Source organism: Garra rufa, chromosome 24, assembly GCF_049309525.1.
Source record: "Garra rufa chromosome 24, GarRuf1.0, whole genome shotgun sequence".
Taxonomy (NCBI): domain Eukaryota; kingdom Metazoa; phylum Chordata; class Actinopteri; order Cypriniformes; family Cyprinidae; genus Garra; species Garra rufa.
Genome location: NC_133384.1, coordinates 20,920,774 through 20,942,322, shown reverse-complemented (window position 1 = coordinate 20,942,322; position 21,549 = coordinate 20,920,774). Strand labels below are relative to the sequence as shown.

The following is a 21,549-nucleotide window of genomic DNA, read 5'->3' as shown; positions in this document are numbered from 1 at the left end:
TAAAATTAGACCATGCAAGTAAAACATCCAAACTAGTGAAACTAGTAAAAAGCTGGTGAAAGAGTGACTGATTAAATGATAATTAGATCACACAAGTAAAACTTCTTAAGTAGTAAAACTAGTAAAAAGCAGGGAAGAGTGAGTGACAAAATCAAAATTAGACCACGCAAGTTAAACATCCAAACTAGTAAAACTAGTAAAAAAGCAGGTTAAAAAATGACAGGGACTAAATTAAAATTAGACCATATAAGTAAAACATCCAAACTAGGAAAAGGCAGGTAATGAGTGAGTAAATTAAAATTAAACCATACAAGTAAAGCATCCAAACTATTCAAACTAGTAAAAAACAGGTAAAAGAGTGACAGTGACTAGATTAAAATTACACCATGCAAGTGAAACATCCAAACTAGTAAAACTAGTAAAAAAGTAGGTAAAAGAGTGACAGTGACTACATTAATATTAGTCCATGCAAGTAAAACATTCAAACAAGTAAAACTAGTAAAAAGCAGGTAAAAGAGTGACAGTAAATAAATGAAAAATAGACCAAGTAAAACATCCTAACTAGTAAAACTAGCAAAAAGCAGGTAAAAGAGTGACAGTGACTACATTAAAATTAGACCACACAAGTAAAACATCCAAACTAGTAAAGCTAGTAAAAAGCAGGTAAAAGAGTGACAGTGACTAAATTAAAATTAGTGTATGCAAGTAAAATATCGGAACTAACACAACTAGTATAAGAAGGTAAATGGGTAACAGTGACTAAATTAAAATTAGACCACACAAGTAAAACATCCAAACTAGTAAAAAGCAGTTAAAAGAGCGACAGTGACTAAATTACAATTAGACCACACAAGTAAAACATCCAAACTAGTAAAAAGCAGTTAAAAGAGCGACAGTGACTAAATTAAAATTAGACCACACAAGTAAAACATCCAAACTAGTAAAAAGCAGGTAAAAGAGCGACAGTGACTAAATTAAAATTAGACCACACAAGTAAAACATCCAAACTAGCAAAAAGCAGGTAAAAGAGTGACAGTGACTACATTAAAATTAGACCACACAAGTAAAACATCCAAACTAGTAAAGCTAGTAAAAAGCAGGTAAAAGAGTGACAGTGACTAAATTAAAATTAGTGTATGCAAGTAAAATATCGGAACTAACACAACTAGTATAAGAAGGTAAATGGGTAACAGTGACTAAATTAAAATTAGACCACACAAGTAAAACATCCAAACTAGTAAAAAGCAGTTAAAAGAGCGACAGTGACTAAATTACAATTAGACCACACAAGTAAAACATCCAAACTAGTAAAAAGCAGTTAAAAGAGCGACAGTGACTAAATTAAAATTAGACCACACAAGTAAAACATCCAAACTAGTAAAAAGCAGGTAAAAGAGCGACAGTGACTAAATTAAAATTAGACCACACAAGTAAAACATCCAAACTAGTAAAAAGCAGGTAAAAGAGTGACAGTGACTAAATTAAAATTAGACCACACAAGTAAAACATCCAAACTAGTAAAACTAATAAAAAGCAGGTAAAAGAGTGACAGTGACTAAATTAAAATTAGAGTATGCAGGTAAAATATTCAAACTAACACAACTAGTATAAGTAGGTAAATGGGTAACAGTGACTAAATTAAAATTATACCATGCAAGTAAAACATCCAGGTGACAGTCATTAAATTAAAATTATACCATGCAAGTAAAACATCTAAACTAGTAAAAAGCAGGTAAAAGAGTGGCAGTGACTAAATTAAAATTACACCATGCAAGTGAAACATTCAAACTAATAAAACCAGTAAAAGCAGGTAGAAGAGTGACAGTGACTAAATTAAAGTTAGACCATGTAAGTAAAACACCCAAACTAGTCAAACTAGTAAAAAGGTAAAAGAGTGACAGTGACTAAATTAAAATAAGACCACACAAGTAAAACATCCAAACTAGTAAAAAAAAAAAAAAAAGCAGGTAAAAGAGTGACTAAATTAAAATTAGACCATGCAAGTAAAACAGCAAAACTGTAAATTAAATTTAGCTTGTTTCCATCTAGACCTGCAACAGACCAGTGCAAACCAGTCTGGACCAATTAGTTGAGTATTCTATTAAAATAAGACAAATCAGTTTCACAGTATTTATCAGGGTTGTGGCAATCATCATTGTCTGGCTGCTAGTAATGGTGAAGGACGTTTTCTGAGATGACTCAGCTGTTAAGATGACGATTGATTGAACTTGACAAAAGAGCATAAACTCTCAATGAAAACATGGCTCCTTCTCAGTGTACAGAGTGAGTGTGCTGGAACACGTGTCCATCGTTCAGATCTGGTGTCTCTCAATGTCTGCAGTTTGAGCAAGAATTTTCAATAGATCAAGGCTGTCTGTGGGAACTTCAGAAGTGTAATGCTCTTTCAAACTGAGCTTTTGACTCTATAGAATTTTAAAGCAAATGGATTTTAAATGCAACTTCTGAAAAGATTATATGCATATTTAAAATGTACTTTTTGCATTTTTGTAGATATAAAAAGTTCACTTTTCACAGGTCATTTGCTGAAATTTGTCATTTCAGACTTGATGTCAAATGAAAATTGTCTATGAAAACTTAGAGTAGAAACTAAAGTTTACAGTATAAAAGTCACATTGTGACATATGATTAAAAAAAGTCACAAAAAGACAACTGTGAGATATGAAGTCACAATGTGGAATAAATTTGTGATTTATGATTACAAAGTCATATTGTGGCTTTATTTCTTATGCCCTATAAATAAAATAATTACTTTCTGGGCTAACAAAAATAAAGCTTTATATATTTCTATATATTTTCTAATTTTGAGCCAGAGTTACAATTGTGAGATATAAGAAATCACAATTATGCAAAATAAAGTCGTTATTATGACATATACAGTCTGAATAATGAAATATAAAGTCACATTTTGAAGATATTAAGGCACATTGTGAGCTATAAAGTCCGATTATGCAAAATAAAGTCTTGATTACAAGATAAATTGTACACTGTGAGGTATAAAGCCACAGTTGTGTGAAATAAAGTGATTACAAGTTATAAAAAGTCACAGCTGGAAGACATAAAGGCACATTGTGAGATTTAAAGTCATATCTGTGGGATATAAAGTCTAATAAAGTTGTGATTATGAGATATAAAGTCACACTGTGACTTTACTTTTTCCTGAAGATGAAGCAGACTTTCATACAAATAATTTCACAATAAGATATTATTTTGTTTCTGTTGTAAAAATAAAATATTAATTAAGAGATGTAACCTCACATTGTAAAATTTAAAGTCACAATTTGAGTTTTTTTTGCAGAGATTTAAATTCAGGTCTCGTTGCAATGCTAATGGTTTTAAAAGTGTCTACGTAGTTAAATCTTACATCAGTCTCTTTTAAACACTTCATCTGCATGTGAAATATTACTAATCTCCTGTGGAATCGCTGAATATTCGCAGATAGGTTATGTGTCAAGCTGTTATATTAATGTTATTCTCACCTTTAAATAACAGTAGCCCATGGGGAAAGACAGAATGACTGATTGCCAGAAAACAGCTTTATAAAACGAATTAGTTGCAGTGGTTTTATGTATGATACATAATAAATGCATGATAAAAAGCTGTCGAGAGGCTCGCCTCGGCAGAAGGTGTTTGTTAGCCATTTGCGTGGTCGAGCCTGCGGCGAAAGCTTTCTATCTATTTCAGGGATTGCGCGCCCTGAGCAAGAGGCTGCGGCTCTCAGAGTAATTTGGGATGATTTGTGCGCATTATAACTATGAGCCGGATCCATTCATCCTGCGCTGCCTCATTTTACACGCCCGAAAGCAGAAAGCATCATTCAGAGCCTTCTGCTGTCTAAACTGTCGATTGCTTCATCCACCCAATTCTTTTCTCCTGCCTGTAAGGCATGCGCTCTCATTTTGAGCGTGTTGCACAGAGGAACGGAGAGGAGTTTTAGATGTGTGAATCTTGGGAATCTTTGAACCTTGGATCATGGAGCTCAAAGAAGTATTTTTAGAAAGACAGAGTTTTATTGTTATGTGCGAAACACGTTCAAAATCAAGGTGGGTGTCTAAACAACTATTCCACTTGTCAATCTTTAGCGAGCTCTGTACAATTAGGCTCCACCAGACTCCCATCAGGTGCTTTTAGGTAGCGTTCACACAGGATGTGTGACTATTTTTATGTACGCAGACTAATTTATAATGTTTGGTTTATGAAATTGAAGTAATTGAAGGATTTGTTCACTCCAGAATTAAAATGTACTTATAATTTACTCATTCCCATGTAATTTAAGATGTTCATGTAAAAAAAAATTTGGGTTTTTTGAAGAAAAACATTCCAGAATTTTCCTCCAAATAGTGGACTTCAATTGGAACCAACAGGTTGAACATCCAAATTGCAGTTTCAATACAGCTTCAAAAGGCTCTACATGATCCCAGCCGAGGAATAACGGTATTATTTAGCGATACGATCTGTCATTTTCTAAAAAAAAAAATGTAAAATTGTAATATTTTTTAACTAATTTCACACATTACATAGTCACATTTGCAAACGTACAAAGAAACAAACGCCCTTTACAAAAAAAGTAAAACAACGATGTCGGACGATTTTAAAGTTGGAGGAGAAAATTTGATTTTTCCGCCCTACCCTACCTTTTTGAACCAAAGTACACTGATGAAGAACTAACAAGACTGACAAGACAAACATTTGTTGTTAAAAAGTATACAAATATATATATATATATATATATATATATATATATTTTTTTTTTTTTTAGAAAATGACCAATCGTTTCGCTAAAAAAAACTTTTCCTCTGCAGTTATTTTGTAGAGCCCTTTGAAGCTGCATTGAAACTACAATTTTGACCTTCAACCTGTTGGCTCCCATTGAAGTCCACTATATGGTGGAAAACCCTGGAATGTTTTCCTCAAAAACCTAAAAAAAAAAATTACTTTCCAACTGAAGAAAGAAAGACATGAACATCTTAAATGACATTATTTAATGCGTCTTTGCTAAATAAAAGTAATTTTGGTCTTTACAAAAAAGTATTTCTGACCCTGAAACTTTTGAACAATAGTATATGAACATCAGTAAAACTTCGGTGAAAATTTTTTGAATTTAAAGATCAAGGTAAATTTAACTTAATTTGTCTTCTGGGAAACATGTAAGTATATTCTGTAGCTTCTGAAGGGCAGTACTAAATGAAAAAAACATGATATTTAGGCAAAATAAGGAAAAATTTACACATCTTCATTCTGTTCAAAAGTTTTCACCCCCTCTCCCCACAGCTCTTAATGCATTGTTTTTTCTTCTGAAGCATCAGTGAGCATTTGAACCTTTTGTAAGTGGCATATGAGTCCCTCAGTTGTCCTCAGGAATTTTCTCCATATAGTGGACTTCAATGGGAACCAACAGGTTGAACGTCCAAATTGCAGTTTCAGTGCTGCTTCAAAGAGCTCTACACTTTCCCAGTCGAGGAATAACAGTTTTATTTGGCAAAACGATCTGTCATTTTCTAAAAAAATAAAAATGTATATACTTTTTAACCACAAATGGTAGTCTTGCACTAGCTTGACTTCACAAATTCACGCATTATGTAGTCAAATTTGCAAACGTGCAAAGAAAGTTAAACGCCCTTTACAAAAAACGTAAAACAACAATGTCGGAAGATTTCGAAGTTGGAGGAGAAAATGAGATGGACTTTTTTTGCCCTACCCTACCTTTTTGAACCGAAGTACACTGATGAAGAACTAATCGCGTGTGAAGTCAAGATGATGATTTGTGGTTAAAAAGTATACACATTCTAATTTCTTGTTAGAAAATTACCAATGGTTTTGCTAACAAACAAAGAAACTATTCCTCTGCAGTTATCTTGTAGAGCCCTTTGAAGCTGCATTGAAACTATGATTTTGACCTTCAACCTATAGGCTCCCATTGAAGTCCACTATATGGTGAAAAATCCTGGAATACTTTCCTCAAAAACCTAAAAAAAAAATTACTTTCCGACTGAAGATAGAAAGACATGAACATCTTAAATGACATGGTGGTAAGTAAATGATCCGGAAATTTAAATTTCTCTAATTTAATGCATCTTTGCTAAATAAAAGTAATTTTTGTCTTTACAAAAAAGTATTTCTGACCCTGAAACTTTTGAACAATAGTATATGAACATCAGTAAAAAAGAAATAAACATCATTTTAGCTTTTTTATGAGTAACTACATAAACATTTGGTTATTTCTTACATTTAAAACAAATTCTCCCTCTCTTCTCTTCCTTTTGTGACCCTGGTTTCAAACTAGTGAGCTATCTTGTCCATCCCTAGTATTATATAGTAGTTTCATTGATATGAACATCACAGCTCATTAACTGTGTTCAAACGGTTGTGCAGCACTATATCTATAGTTCTCATGATGGTTTTGTTTGCATTGAACAGTCAGAAGTTCATTCTGCTCTTGAGCAGGAGGACGTAGCATTTTCAGCGTGATGTTGTATCTTTGCTCTGTTTTTGCTTTTCACCTTCAGCCACTTACACCCTCCTGTCTGATTTCATTGCTGTGTGTTTGTCTCAGAGTTATTTGTTTACGGTCCTCCTGCAGTCTGCCTGCCATGTCTCACTGTCCTCCCTCGACAAACTCCTCTCAACCTCCCACAGGTTCTACCCAAATAAACCGCTGCTTTCAGGAAAGCCTATTACCGGTGCTTAAATTGGTATTTTAGAAGTGAAAGCAACCCACAAAACGCGAGCACTAGCTAGGCAATGCATAACCGATGCATAATTACCTACAGTGACAATGGTTTGTAATGTGAGAATTAAAACTGTTTTCTTTCCTTATTAAAGTTATTTTTTATATAGTACTTATCTGAATATTTCACATAAAATACATTTATATATAGTCCACAAGAGAAAATAATAGACTTTTTAATTTCTAAAAAATGACCCTGTTCAAAAGTTTACATACACCTGATTGATCATAAATCATCATATTTTACGTATATTACACTGAATGATCCACAGCTATTTTTTGTTTTGTTTTTGTTTAGTGATAGTTGTTCATGAGTCCCTTGTTTTTGCTTTCTGCCTGCTGTTCTTTAGAAAAATCCTTCAGCCCCCACAAATTCTTTGGTTTTTCAGCATTTTTGTGTATTTGAACCCTTTCCAACAATGACTGTATGATTTTGAGATCCATCTTTTCATACTGAGGACAACTGAAGCAACTATTACAAAAGGTACAAACACTCACTGATGCTTTAGAAAGGAAACATAATGCATTAAAAGCCAGGGGTGAAAACTTTTAGAATTTGAAGATCAAGGTAAATTTAACTTATTTTGTCTTCTGGGAAACATGTAAGTATATTCTATGGCTTCTGAAGGGCAGTACTAAATGAACAAAATATGATATTTAGGCAAAATAAGAAAAATGTACACATTTTCATTCTGTTCAAAAGTTTTCACCCCCTCTCCCCCAAGCTCTTAATGCATTGCTTTTCTTCTGAAGCATCAGTGAGCATTTGAACCTTATGTAATAATTGCATATGAGCTCCTCAGTTGTCCTTAGTGTGAAAAGATGGACCTCAAAATCATAGTCATTGTTGGAAAGGGTTCAAATACACAAAAAGGCTGCAAAATCAAAGAATTTGTGGGACCTGAAGGATTTTTCTGAAGAACAGAGGGAAGTTTAACTGTTCAGGACAAACAAGTGACTCATGAACAACTATCACTAAACGAAAAAAACACAGCTGCGGATCATTCAGGTAAAAGTATTAAGAATCAAGTGTACGTAAACTTTTGAAAAGGGTAATTTTTATAAATTCTAAAACGATTATTTTCTCTTGTGGACGATATGTAAACATCTTTTATGTGAAATATCTTATTCAGGTCAGTACTAAATAAAAAAATAACATGCATTTTTTATTTTGGTAAAATAATTAACATTTTGCAGATTCTGCAAGGTGTGTGAAAACGTTTGACTTCCACTCTCCCACTCTCTCTCTCTCTCTATATATACACACACACACCAGTATATAACAGTTCTTTCTGGTCCTGAAATCTGATTGGTTGAGCGAAGTGCAATATTCTAGTAATAACAGAACTCCAACCCTTTCACTGTTTGTATCGCTCCACTTGAGGCATTTCTCACAGCGAGTGTTATGGCGGATGCCCAAATCCACTACAGTTTTATAAATAATACTGTTTTTGTGTCAAGAAATGTAGTTTTAAGACTTTTTTAGGCGAGAATGTGCTTCAAATATGTGGTTTATTAAAAACGATAACGTCTACTTAAAAATTACTTGAAAAAGTCATCGGAAATGTAAGCTTTAGGGAAAAAGAGGGTTTTTAAAGACACTCCATTGTTGTTTCTTATGTATTTACACATTTGTGTTGTCGAACTGTTGTATAAATGCAATATCACACTCGTAGACGTGCGATATAGCTGCATATCAGCAGAATCACAGCCATGCCGATATTCAGCCATATTGCACTGCTATGAGTGTGATATTGCTCATATATACAGTATAATTAGAAATGATTTGAGATTTATAAAAAACAGATTACCATTTATGTGTCGCAAAAGAACATGTTAAAAATAAAAATGTTTGTTTTTTATCTGAATATCAGTCTAGGGCATATCTCCATTCAAAATAATTACATTAACAACAATAAAGTTCAACACTCATGGGTAGTAGGTAATATATGTATGATGTAGTTTGTCATTTAATTGGAAATCACTGAATGAAGAGTTGACTTCTTTAGAATGAGATATCTGAAATTATTGTTGCGGCTGTATTCAAGCAGAGGTCGCACTGCAGCGTTTTTGCAATTTGTTGTTATCATCGTAGTAAATGTCAGGATGTCCCTACTCCTCTGAGCACTCAAGGGTGGGAATGACTTCTCAAAGCCATTTTCATTTCCACGTCTTTGATTTTCAGGTTGGTTGCAAAGCTGTAATGGTCTTTTTCCAGTACTGCATTATGGCAAGCTTCTTCTGGCTGCTAGTGGAAGGTCTGTATCTTCATGCTCTGTTGGCCGTCTCCTTCTTCTCTGAGAGGAAGTACTTCTGGTGGTACATTCTGATTGGTTGGGGTAGGTGTCATATGTGTATGTGTTTCTTCATTAACCTTTGACATAATGGTTATGTCAGTGAGCTGTGTAAAACGGCGGCCAACTGAAGTACGCTCTCATTTCACTTCACTGCAGGAGGCCCAACGATTTTCATCATGGCTTGGAGCTTTGCCAAGGCTTACTTCAATGATGTCGGGTAAGACAGATGCATCAGTCAAAGCCTTCAATGATTTTGTTAACAAGTCATTGCAAGCACAAATGTATACTTGTCACTCATTCTGCATTTTTTACAGATGCTGGGATATAATTGAAAAAACCGATCCATTCTGGTGGATAATCAAAACGCCGATATTAGCTTCAATTCTGGTGAGATGCCCTTTCGCTCCTTAAGTATTTGACATGTCGCCATTACTATGATTAGAGAAAGTTGTTATTGTATGTTATGATTGCTGTCACTCATAGTTGCCATGGAGATAAGCTTACACTTTGTACGCCTGACTAAGTTCCCCTGTTCAACTTGTAAAGAATTTATGTCATTTATTTTATTTTTTTTCTGAGAAATGTCTTTGTTATGATGTCATTTGTTCAAAAACTAGCAGCAGTACCCATTAAGTCTGGCCTTTCCTGGCAATACTTGCAACATTGGGACACATCTCATCCATCTTCACTGACTGCTAGCATAAACACTAAAGAAATGGTGTCCAGTTACAATACTTGAAATACACTGTGTCCCTTGTATATACAGTATGCATTTTATATTTTTTATACAGGGACACGGTATATACATATAAATACACACACACACACACACACACACACACACACACACACACACACACACACACAATTTAATTACATATATATATTTATTGCTTTAATATATTTGTAAAAAATAAAAAATAATATATATTATTTTAATAATAATATAATATATATATATATATATATATATATAAATCTAGATATATTTATATTTTTTATACTTTAGTATATATCAGAGTATATTTTAATAAATAAATAATAATAATAATAAATAAATACTTGTCTGTTTTATTGAGTTATAAAATAAAATTAGTTATTTTTAGATTATTATATATCAATTATATATATAATTTAGTTTTTCCGTATACTTTGATACATTTTTATACTTGCATATATATTTAGTGTTTGTTTTATTTATTATAGTTACCAAATAAAATTATAGTTGTTTTTAGATTATTATTATATTTTATTTTATATTTTGTTAGTGCATATTTTATACACCGCGTTCCAAATTATTATGCAAATTGGATGTAAGTGTCATAAACACACAGTTTTTTGTTTTTCAATTAAACTCATGGATGGTATTGTGTCTCATGGCTCTTTGGATCACTGAAATGAATCTCAGACACCTGTGATAAATAGTTTGCCAAATGAGCCCAATTAAAGGAAAAGTACTTAAGAAGGATGTTCCACATTCTTAAGCAGGCCACAGGTTTCAAGCAATTATGGGAAAGAAAAAGGTCTCTCTGCTGCCGAAAAGCGTCAAATAGTGCAATGCTTTGGACAAGGTATGAAAACATTAGATATTTCACGAAAACGTAAGCGTGATCATTGTACTGTGAAGAGATTTGAGGCTGATTCAGAGCACAGACAGGTTCGTGCAGGTAAAGGCAGAATGAGGAAGGTTTCTGCCAGACAAATTCATCAGATTAAGAGAGCAGCTACTAAAATGCCATTACAAAGTAGCAAACCGGTTTTTGAAGCTGCTAGTGCCTCTTGAGTCCCGCGAACATCAAGGTGTAGGATACTCCAGAGGCTTGCAGTTGTGCATTAACCTACTATTCGGCCACTCCTAACCAATGCTCACAAGCAGAAACGGTTGCAGTGGGCCCAGACATACATGAAGACTCATTTTCAAACAGTCTTGTTTACTGATGAGTGTTGTGCATCTTTGGATGGTCCAGATGGATGGAGTAGTGGATGGAACATGTCCCAACAAGGCTGCGACCACAACAATGAGGTGGCGTTTTTGGCCGGAATCATAGGGAGAGAGCTGGTTGGCCCCTTTAGGATCCCTAAAGGTATTAAAATGACCTCGGCAAAGTATGTCGAGTTTTTGACTTACCACTTTCTTTCATGGTACAAAAAGAAGAACTGTGCCTTCCGTAGCAAAATCAGCTTCATGCATGACAATGCACCATCTCATGCTGCAAATAATACCTCTGTGTCATTGGCTGCTGTCTGCATAAAAGATAAGAAACTCATGGTGTGGCCACCATCCTCCCCTGACCTCAACCAGATTGAGAACCTTTGGAGCATCCTCAAGTAAAAGATCTATGAGGGTGGGAGGCAGTTCACATCAAAACAGCAGCTCTGGGAGGCTATTCTGGCATCCTGCAAACAAATTCAATCAGAAACTCTCCAAAAACTCACAAATTCAATGGATGCAAGAATTGTGATAGCGATATCAAAGAAGGGGTCCTATGGTAAGATGTAACTTGCCCAGTTAGGATGTTTTTGATTGAAATAGATTTAGATTTCAGTAAATATGACCACCTAATGCTGCAAATTCAGCAAATGCCCATTTTCAGTTCTTTACAACCTATACAATGTTTTAACTCTGTTGTGCATAATAATGTGGAACAGTGCATTTTCAGTTTTTTATTTTTGAAATAAATACTGTTATCATTAGGAGGTTTGTTCAATAAAATTCGAATTATACCCTAATGGTTGATGACTTAAAAATTATACTGACTGTCATTTGCATTGACTAATTATGAAAACCAGAGAAAGATATGATTTGCATAATAATTTGGAACGCGGTGTATATCATATATTTTTGTTTTTCTGTATATATTTTTATTCTTTTATATTTTTCATATTTTTGTGCTTTCTCATTTTTATATTGTTTTAATATCTTTTCTATATATATATTTTTTGTCACATTTTATTTTTATATTTTAATATATATTTAGTGTTCATTTATTATAGTTCTAAAATAAAAGTATAGTTATTTTTATATTATACTATATCAATTTTAATTTCATATATTGTTAGTGCATATTTTATATATTATAGATTTTTATTTTTCTGTATATTTTAATACATTTTTATTCTTTCATACTTTAAATACTTTTAGTGCTTTTTCCTTTTATATTGTTAATTTTCTTTATAATTTTTCGATATTTTTTATTGTTTAGTATTTTATGTATTATTATCTAATAATTATGTAAAATAATATATTTTTGTTTGCTTTTGTTTTCCATATATATATATATATATATATTTTTTTTTTTTTTTTCATTTTTATGTTTTTTTTTTTTTTGTATTTTGCATAATGTCTAATAATTATGTAAAATAATAATAATATATTTTTTATATTATATATTGTCTACTTTTGCTTTCCGCTAAAAGAAAAGCCAATTTTCATTATCTTTATCTATCTTTTGTTCTACTTTGCATTTTGACTGCTTGTGTATACCCATACAATATAAGGACTTGTTTAGTGCTGAGAGTTAAAATGTCAGTAACAAACAAACTTTTGACATATGTGCCAGGCGACGTTATCTCTCCAGGGACTTTTATATATTATTATACATGAAAGATCAATAAGGACTGAAAGGTGTGAAAAACACTCTTACAAGCTCTTCTTGGCTTTTTGAGATTCATAGCAAAGAAATAGAAAAAGAGAAGAATGACAGAGAAAGAAAATCTGTCACTCAAGTGAATGTTTATGCAGATTTATTAATGGTGTCTGAGACTGGAAAACTTAAGCACTTCTCGTCTTCCCCCACACAGACATGCTTATGGCACAGTTAATGCTTGTTTTTGCTAGTCAGTAAGTAAACAGTCTTAACACAGTCCATCTCGTCTACTTAGAGTTAATGTTGTCTGTCTCGCTGCAGTCTTCTAAGGAGGCAGTTCTGTACTTTTGCTAATAGACGTCAGTCCCTGCTTTCTCTGAGATGTATAAACACTGTGCTTGAGAATCAATGGCTTTATGACCCCTCTGTGATTTCAGTCATTTGTGCTGAATCATGACATGAAGCTCTTCAAAATAACAGCACCCGCTATTTTGTTGTTCAACAACAGATGAACTTTATCCTCTTCATTTGTATCATTCGGATACTGCGGCAGAAGATCAACTGTCCTGACATTGGGAGAAATGAATCAAACCAATATTCGTAAGTATTCAGACCCCATTCAAATTGAATTTTGCATTCAAATAAGTTTAAAGGAGTAGTTCATTCAAAAATGAAAATTCTGTCATTAATTACTCGTCTTTGTTCATCTTTGGAACACAAATTAGGATATTTTTGATGAAATCCGAGAGCTTTCTGACCCTGCATAGACAGCAACGCAATTGACACGTTCAAGGACCAGAAAGGTAGTATGGACAAAGTTAAAGTTAAAATAGTCCATCAATGGTTCAACCTTAATTTTATGAAGCTACGAGAATTTTATGAAGCACAAAGAAAACAAAAATAATGACTTTATCCAACAATTTCGACAAGAGGGTGAGTAATTATTGACAGAATTTTCATTTTTGGGTGAACTATCCCTTTAACCCTGTAATCTCTATATTCTCCTCACCCTGCAACAGCTTGAAATTTAAAGGGACAGTTCACACAAAAATGACAATTCTGTCATCATTTGCTCATTCTCATGTCAATCCAAACTCATATGACTAATTCTTTTCTGTGCAGCACCAAAAGAGATTTTACTCTTTTATATGAGATGGTAACCTAGTGTGAGACATCTTGACAAATGTGAATTAGATTTAAGAACTGCAGCAAAGGAGAAGATTAGCTGTGACTGTAATACCGACTTAAATTTCTGAAAATATCTTTTCCTTGCTCAAAGCTGGAAAAGATTCAGTTGACTACTTTTTTACATTAGTTGTAAATGCATGGAAAAGAACGGCAAGCACATTATTTGCAGTAAGTAAGTATCTTTCAAGAGTAAAGGAAAGTATGATGGCTGAATTTTTGTTTTTGGGTGAAGAGATAGTTCACCTAAAAATGAAAATTCTGTCATTAATTACTCACCCTCATGTCGTTTCAAACCTGCAAGACCTTCGTTTGTCTTTTGAGATTATTTGAAACACAAATTAAGGTTTTTGATGAAATCCTAGAGCTTTCAGACTCTGCATAGACAGCAAGACAACTGGCACATTTAAGGCCCAGAAAGGTAGTAAAGACATCCAAGTGATCAGTAGTTTAACCGTAATGTTATGAAGCTACGAGAATCCGTTTTGTGTTCAAAGAAAACAAAAATTTATTCAATAATTTCTTCACTTCTGTGTCTTTGATGTACTCACACCATGTAGCTATGAGAGAGAGGGAAGAAAAGAATCAAAATGATACTTTTAAAAACAACAATGGAAAAAATCCATTTTTATAAGTTGCAATTTAGGGGTTAGGGTTCAGGACAGCCACCTCCCAATTATAGGTACCAAATAAATGATTTTATATATATATATATATATATATATATACATATACAGTATATATATATATATTAAACTTACTAATATTTTAAATATTATTGTGGGTTTCAATAGATAATAGAATAATCTTAAGAAACAGCTAAGATTTGAATAAACTCAAATGCTTTTTAAATATGTTTTTTGGTTGTGGAACAGCAGTTTGCACTAATTCTGTAGAATGGCTCATATAAGTCAGGATTATTTTTCTTTTCTTTGCACACAAAAGGTATTATCAAAGCTTCATAAAATATAATATATAGTTAAACCACTGATGTTACATGGACTATTTTAACAATGTTTGTACTACCTTTCTGGGTTTTGAACATGTCAGTTGCATTGCTGTCTATCCAGGGTCAGAAAATTCTTGATTTCATCAAAAATACCTTAATTTGTATTCCGAAGATAAACAAAGCTCTTACAGGTTTGGAACAATATGAGGGTGAGTAATTAATGACAACATTTTCCTTTTTGGGTGAACTATCCCTTTAAAAATAGGATGTGTTGGTCTTTCTGGTAGACCAGCCTGTGGTTAACCAGCAAAACCATCAGAAAACGAAACCAAGGAGTCCTGTTGGTAACGATAGTTATCAAGTCTGACAGAGACACCAACTTCTGCTGTAGACCAACTATTCTAAACTTTTAGGTAGGATGAGGACTGGAGGTACATGAGAAACATTTTAGCTTATGTAATTTTAACATGGGCATAAAATATGGGGATATTTTAGCTGGCCTCTGCAGCAGCAAGCAAGAACCCACTGCACTGCAATCTCATCATCTAAAATGTCACTGGCTCTCTCCGCCCCTGTTCGGATGATTTAATGTCCTTTGTCCTTAAGTAGCTCTCCGCTGTGCGGTTCGCACAAAACAAGACTCAATTCTTAAGCACCTGCAATTTTCTACCCGGCATCACTAATGTTGTTATTCCAGTAATACGCTTTTTGATATCACCTGGCAATAATATCATTCGCAGCAGTGTACTGTGTGCAGGTTACGAATGACAGGAAAGTATCCCATAAAGCTATTTATGTTTTTTTTTTTCTACTTCTTTCTTCTAGGAGGCTGGCAAAATCCACACTTTTGTTGATTCCACTCTTCGGGATAAACTTCATCATATTCGCTTTCATTCCTGAAAACATAAACACGGAGTTAAGGCTTGTGTTTGACCTCATTCTCGGGTCATTTCAGGTACGTCTGAGGATTTCATCATTTAAACTTGCTGTAAAGTAGAGCCTAAATACCAATAGACGGCAGTGACAGAAAATGCTCTCAGGCTAATCGTAGCACTGTTGTTCAAATAGCAGAATAGTTTAATGATGTCTGGTAGAACTGCTCAGGGCTCCTCAAACAGTCTCCACAGAGAGTCTCTGTGTCACACACTTTAGCTATTGGCCATTGTTTTTTTAATGGCATAATTGAGTGTTTCTTCAACTGTGGCCACTTTTGCCCTGTGGATGTTTAGAACATAGATTCTCTTATAAACACTTTCTCACTAGTTTATTCAATTTAAAGGGGTAGTTCACCTAAAAAAGAAAATTCTGTCATTAATTACTCACCTTCATGTCGTTCCAAACCTGTAAGACCTTCATTCATCTTCGGAACACAAATTAAGACATTTTTGATGAAATCCGTAAGTTTTCTGATCCTGCATAGACAGCAATGCAACTGACATGTTCAAGACCAAGAAAGGTAGTAAGGACATCATTAAAATAGTCCATGTAACCATCTTTTAGTTTTAATAAAAATAAGCCCCAAAAAGTGCCCCAATTCTAACTTTCTTAGACATTAAAGACACGTATTCAGGAAGGGTTTGCCCCTGTTAGTTAAATATACTTAAATCTGCTACAGGACTCATCAACCCATATTTTGTAGGCCGCAGTCATATTAGACAGTCTGGTAGGAATCTCTAGACATTTGTTATTCTTGTGCGGTGCTTTGAATGAATGGCCTTGTAATACTTTCTTTGTTCTGTTTTAACAGGGTTTTGTGGTTGCTGTACTCTACTGTTTCCTGAATGGAGAGGTAAGACACGAATGGATGGATAGACATACTCTTTAGGTGCACTCAGTCACAACTGATCAGAAGCCACTTCCTATATTGAAGTTTCATTCAATTTCTCTAGCTAAAAGCTAAAGCCCTGGAAACCTGTAATTGGCTTAGATTCTGCAAGCTCACACAGGCTGCAAATAGCTCTAGACATACTGGCAGAGGAGGCCTATTACTTTGATATATGCAGCGATGTTCACAGCGTCTTGGGCTTTCTTGCTTGTACAGATTCAATAAAAGGGTCACAGGTGCAGACTTTATTCCAGGTGCATTCAAATAATTTGACATGTTTTTGCCCCACAGATGAAGTTTAACATCTAGTACACAAACTGGTTTCTATGTGTAAAATGCAAACTGGTCTCATGGTGAAAACTTACCTCGGGGAACTTTTTCGCAGGACACGAAATGCGTACAGCCATTTATGTTTTGTGAAATATTCGATGGGAAAATGTCTACTGGGTGGCACTAAAAGAGTGTTTGGTGTTTTTCCCCGGAACAGATGAACGTACATATGGTACATTTAATATGACGTTGGTTTTGCATGCGTCACCACATTTCTGAATTGAAATGTTCATTGAGTGACACCAAGTCTAATGCTCCATGACGTTTTAAAATAACATACCATCTACACTATGCCTAAACCTACCTAATAGTATGAACAAATGCGAATGTGACATAATAACGCAATCTCAAGCGTGCCGTTTTAGCTTGTTTTTGATCTTTCAGCTTTTCATCATGAGTCATGTTTTTGATGGGATTCATACCCAAGGATTCCGCATCCCAACTTCCAAACATATTGAGCAGTAATCATAACTGTGTAGAAAAACGATTACAAGTGCTGTTTTATCGCCTCTAGTGTTAATTTCTGATGGAAAGTGCAGTGATATGTACTTATTTGTATGTATTTTGCACCTTGTGAAAAAGTTCCCAGAGGTTCGTTTTCATCATGAGACCAGGTAGGTAAAATGATCCTGTTTTACCATAAAAACAACCCAGGTTCACAGGAAATAAGTGACTAGATTTGTGCAAACCTAAAATACATTTTCACACTTTTACCATAGTGCTTGATTTGTACACCATGACGGCGTTTTAGTGCCACGTTAAAAAAAAAAAATAATAAAAAAAAATCTAAAATTATGAGATTAAAGTCATAATATTTTGAGAATAAAGACAAAATACTTTGAAAATAAAATCTAAATTACAAGAATAAAGTCAAAGTTAAGAGAATAAAGTCAAAATTAAGAGAAGTCGGAATATTTTAAGAATAAAGTTGAAATGACAAAATTTACGTCGAAATTAAGAGAACAAAAAAGTCTAAATGTTTTGAGAGTACAGTCCAGAGTACAGTTGAAACGTTTTGAGAATGATGACGAAATTACAAGAATAAAGTTGAAATAAAGAGAATAAAATCAAATGTTTCGAGAATACAGTCAAAATGTTTCTACAATAAAGTTGAAATTTTAAGAATAAAGTCGAAATGTTTCGAGAATAAAGTCAAAAAGTTTTGAGAATAAAGTTGAAATGTTTCGAAAGTACAGTCGTAACGTTTCGAGAATGAAGTCGAAATTACAAGAATAAAGTTGAAATGTTTCGAGAATACAGTCGAAAAGTTTCTACAATAAAGTCGAAATTTTAAGAATAAAGTCGAAATGTTTCGAGAATGAAGTCAAAAAGTTTCAAGAATAAAGTCGAAATTAAGAGAATAAAGTCAAATGTTTCGAGAATAAAGTCGAAATTAAAAGAATAAAGTCAAATGTTTCGCGTACAGACGAAACATTTCGAGAATGAAGTCGAAATTACAAGAATAATGTTGAAATTAAGAGAATAAAGTCAAAAAGTTTTGAAAATAAAGTTGAAATGTTTTAAAAGTACAGTTGTAACGTTTCGAAAGTTGAAATTACAATAGTAAAGTTGCAATTAACAGAATAAAGTAAATGTTTCGAAAATAAAGTCAAAACGTTTCGAGAATAAAGATGAAATGTTTCGAGAGTACAGTCGAAACCTTTCGAGAATGACGTAATTACAAGAATAAAGTTGAAATTAAGAGAATAAAGTCAAATGTTTAGAGAATAAAGTCAAATGTCTAAACTTGCTCAGTAGCACACCCGGTACATCATTGCACTTGCAATGTGGAGCTAGTGCTACGCAAGACTAGCAGACTACTAAATCACCGATTGATTAGACTGGATCTTGTCCATCTCTCAGGTCCAAGGTGAGATCAAGAGGAAATGGCGGCGATGGCACCTCGAAAGATTTCTGGGTCCTGACACCAAATACCAGCACCCATCTATGGGCAGCAACGGCAACAACTTCAGCACGCAGATCTCCATGCTGACTCGCTGCAGCCCTAAAACTAGCCGCGCATCTGCGTGTCAAGACGAGACGTCCATCACAGTCTAACTTGCATCTACAATGATGGGGTATTGTCACCAGAACATCAAGATGTTCAGGACGTATTCAGTTGTGAATTTCAGACTGTATTCAAATTTTTTGGAGGCATAAGCTACTAAACCTTACATTTGCTGAACATTCAATTCCATAGGAGTCGTTTACGAGGTTCTTGTATGAAAAACTCAATATTGGACAGGCACAGATCATCTTCTGCAACACATTAAACCTGTATATAAAGCCACAGTGATCTGCTGGGGAGCAGCGAGACTGTAGTTTCGCCGTCGTTTTGTGCCAGCTCGGCTCTGCAGGGACACAGAAGCAACAGCATCATCAAAAATGACTGATGATAAGCTATAGGAAAAAGAGGTTAGGGATTCTTTGCCTGGACTGCACTTATGTATTTTGCTTATGAGGTAAGTTAAAAAAAAAAAAAGAGAAACAAAAAGGCAACCAAAAGTGGATTGTTGAATATCCAATATATGGAGATACACTGTAGAGACCAAATGTGATGTTTCTTGGAAACATGTTGTTCATAATTTTTGTTTTTCGAATGATGTTTTCAGACCTCCGTGTGTGCGTGTGTGTGTGTGTTTAGGCAAGTTTGGAAGCCGAATGCCCTTCTCTGCACTATCATTCCAGATCAGTCATCCCAGCGGTGTCAACATTCAGTTTGCATGCTTGTTTGTGCCACGACTTGACGGTTTTATTGTCTAATGTCAAATCCTTTTGTTTGAAGAACAAACTATCAATTCTGAGATCAACCATGACAAGGACAGCACTGTTGGAGCTTGATATAATTGTTGTAGACTTTGACAATGCTTATTATTTATCTTGAATAATACACGTTGACCAATTTATGCTTAACAATGGAAGTGGTTCTTATGTGCGTCGTAAATCTTTAAACTTACCATTTCCTTTGTACTGTGACATTTTTTTTTTTTTACGTCTTTTGGTTTCAGTGGTGCTTGTTCAACTAGAAGGATTTTCATGTTTATGTACAAGCTAAAGGGAAACGAAAAAGCGGGCCACCCTGTCACACCGATGTTCTCGTCTCACAGTTTTACTCATCGAGATGGACTTGCAGCCAGATCAGGGCCTGTGAAGTCAAGGAAAGCGACTCGAACTGGGTCAGCGCCACATAAAGGTAGTTCAATCTGGATTGTGGTTTCTATTTCCACTGGAGTGAAAAATAATCATGTACAGTCACATCTGATAGAATATATAAAGGGAATGTACAGCAAATTCATTTTAAATGCTACAGCTGGGACGTCTTGCTTAGGTTATAATAATATATATTTAAAGAAAAGAGTTTAAAGCCTCAAATCACTGCCCAACAATTGTCCAACGGCATTTTTTTTACTTTAAATGTGTGATTAGCCAGATTACCTCTAATCTACCACAATAAAGAATGTTTATTCTTATAAAAATGTTGTAATTTTCAATATATAAAAGATCAAACATCACTTTGAGTTAGCTAGCAGTGTATATTGTGAGCTTTATATTAAATGCATATAGGAAAAGGTGCCTATTTTAATCAGTTTGCGCTGTATCTGGTTTTGGAACTACGTGCTATTGTTGTGTATTAATGTGGGTGATAAAATATATATAAGTGCACAGCAGAAGAACTGGATGTTGTGTATATCAACTATATCTGTGCTGTAAAAAGTGAGTAATATTTGTTCATACCGCATGCTACACAGGCGACATACGGTACATTTCAAGTAATAAATTCACAGGAAGCATGACCCAAATTCTTTACAGTCATGTGTACACGTGAATATTTTTGTATCTTCATTTACATGGTGTATTTTTGTAACATTTGGGACCATTTTCCATTGTTTGAATGTTCAACGATTTTAAATAAAAAACTTGAGCTGTACATTTACATTGCTCAGAAATGACCCGCTTGAATATTAACTATAAAGAACTGCTTGTCCATTGGGTTACAACAGACACTCTCACATCAAATCCTTTCTATTTTCCATCTGCCTTCAAGAAAACCAAGAATAAGCCTAGTGTCACAGTCCTTTTTCCCCGCAGAGAGATTCAGCTAAATAATTTATTTGCTGTGTAAATTTCACTCTACTAAAATACACAGCTTCCCCTTGGAGCCTGTCAAATCCCAGACTTACTTTGAAGAACCGTTCTGCGTTTGCCTTCTGGTAAGCACTGAATGAAATTAAGGGCATAGAAGCAAATGCTAACAACAAAACACATTTTTCTACTTTTAAGGCTTTGTTTAATTGTCTAGAAAATTGCAGCCATCCATTGTGTCAACTTAGTGTCGATCCGGCAGGAAACAAGACATTTTCCTTATCTACTAAGGTTTCTTTTTTGTCCCTGCCATTCAATAAAACATGAGGAATCAACCGATGTAAACAAGTTAATTTGGGTTATGACATGCACTTTAAAAGTCTTTCAATTTAAAAGAACCAAAGACCTCAAATCTGGAGAACACAGGCCAGAAAAACAATGCTAAAAGCAAATAAGAAAATGCACCAACTTGTAATCAAACATGCTTATGCACTTTTTAAAAGAGAGAAGACAATTACAATTTTGTTATTAATGTCAAAGTTAGAGCA

The 21,549-nt window shown here is 34.1% G+C and overlaps 1 protein-coding gene across 1 annotated transcript in view; it reads left to right on the top strand.

Annotated features, from left to right (window-relative positions):
- vipr1b (vasoactive intestinal peptide receptor 1b) overlaps positions 1 to 20,846 on the top strand; it is a 76,319-nt gene extending 55,473 nt beyond the window's left edge. Inside the window, exons 7-13 of the mRNA XM_073830455.1 lie at positions 8,931 to 9,084; positions 9,199 to 9,259; positions 9,357 to 9,429; positions 13,138 to 13,229; positions 15,589 to 15,718; positions 16,511 to 16,552; positions 18,782 to 20,846. Coding sequence (XP_073686556.1) covers positions 8,931 to 9,084; positions 9,199 to 9,259; positions 9,357 to 9,429; positions 13,138 to 13,229; positions 15,589 to 15,718; positions 16,511 to 16,552; positions 18,782 to 18,976 — 747 coding nt within the window. The 3' untranslated portion in view covers positions 18,977 to 20,846. The remainder of the gene's footprint in view (positions 1 to 8,930; positions 9,085 to 9,198; positions 9,260 to 9,356; positions 9,430 to 13,137; positions 13,230 to 15,588; positions 15,719 to 16,510; positions 16,553 to 18,781) is intronic.
- The last annotated feature ends 703 nt before the right edge of the window (positions 20,847 to 21,549 follow it).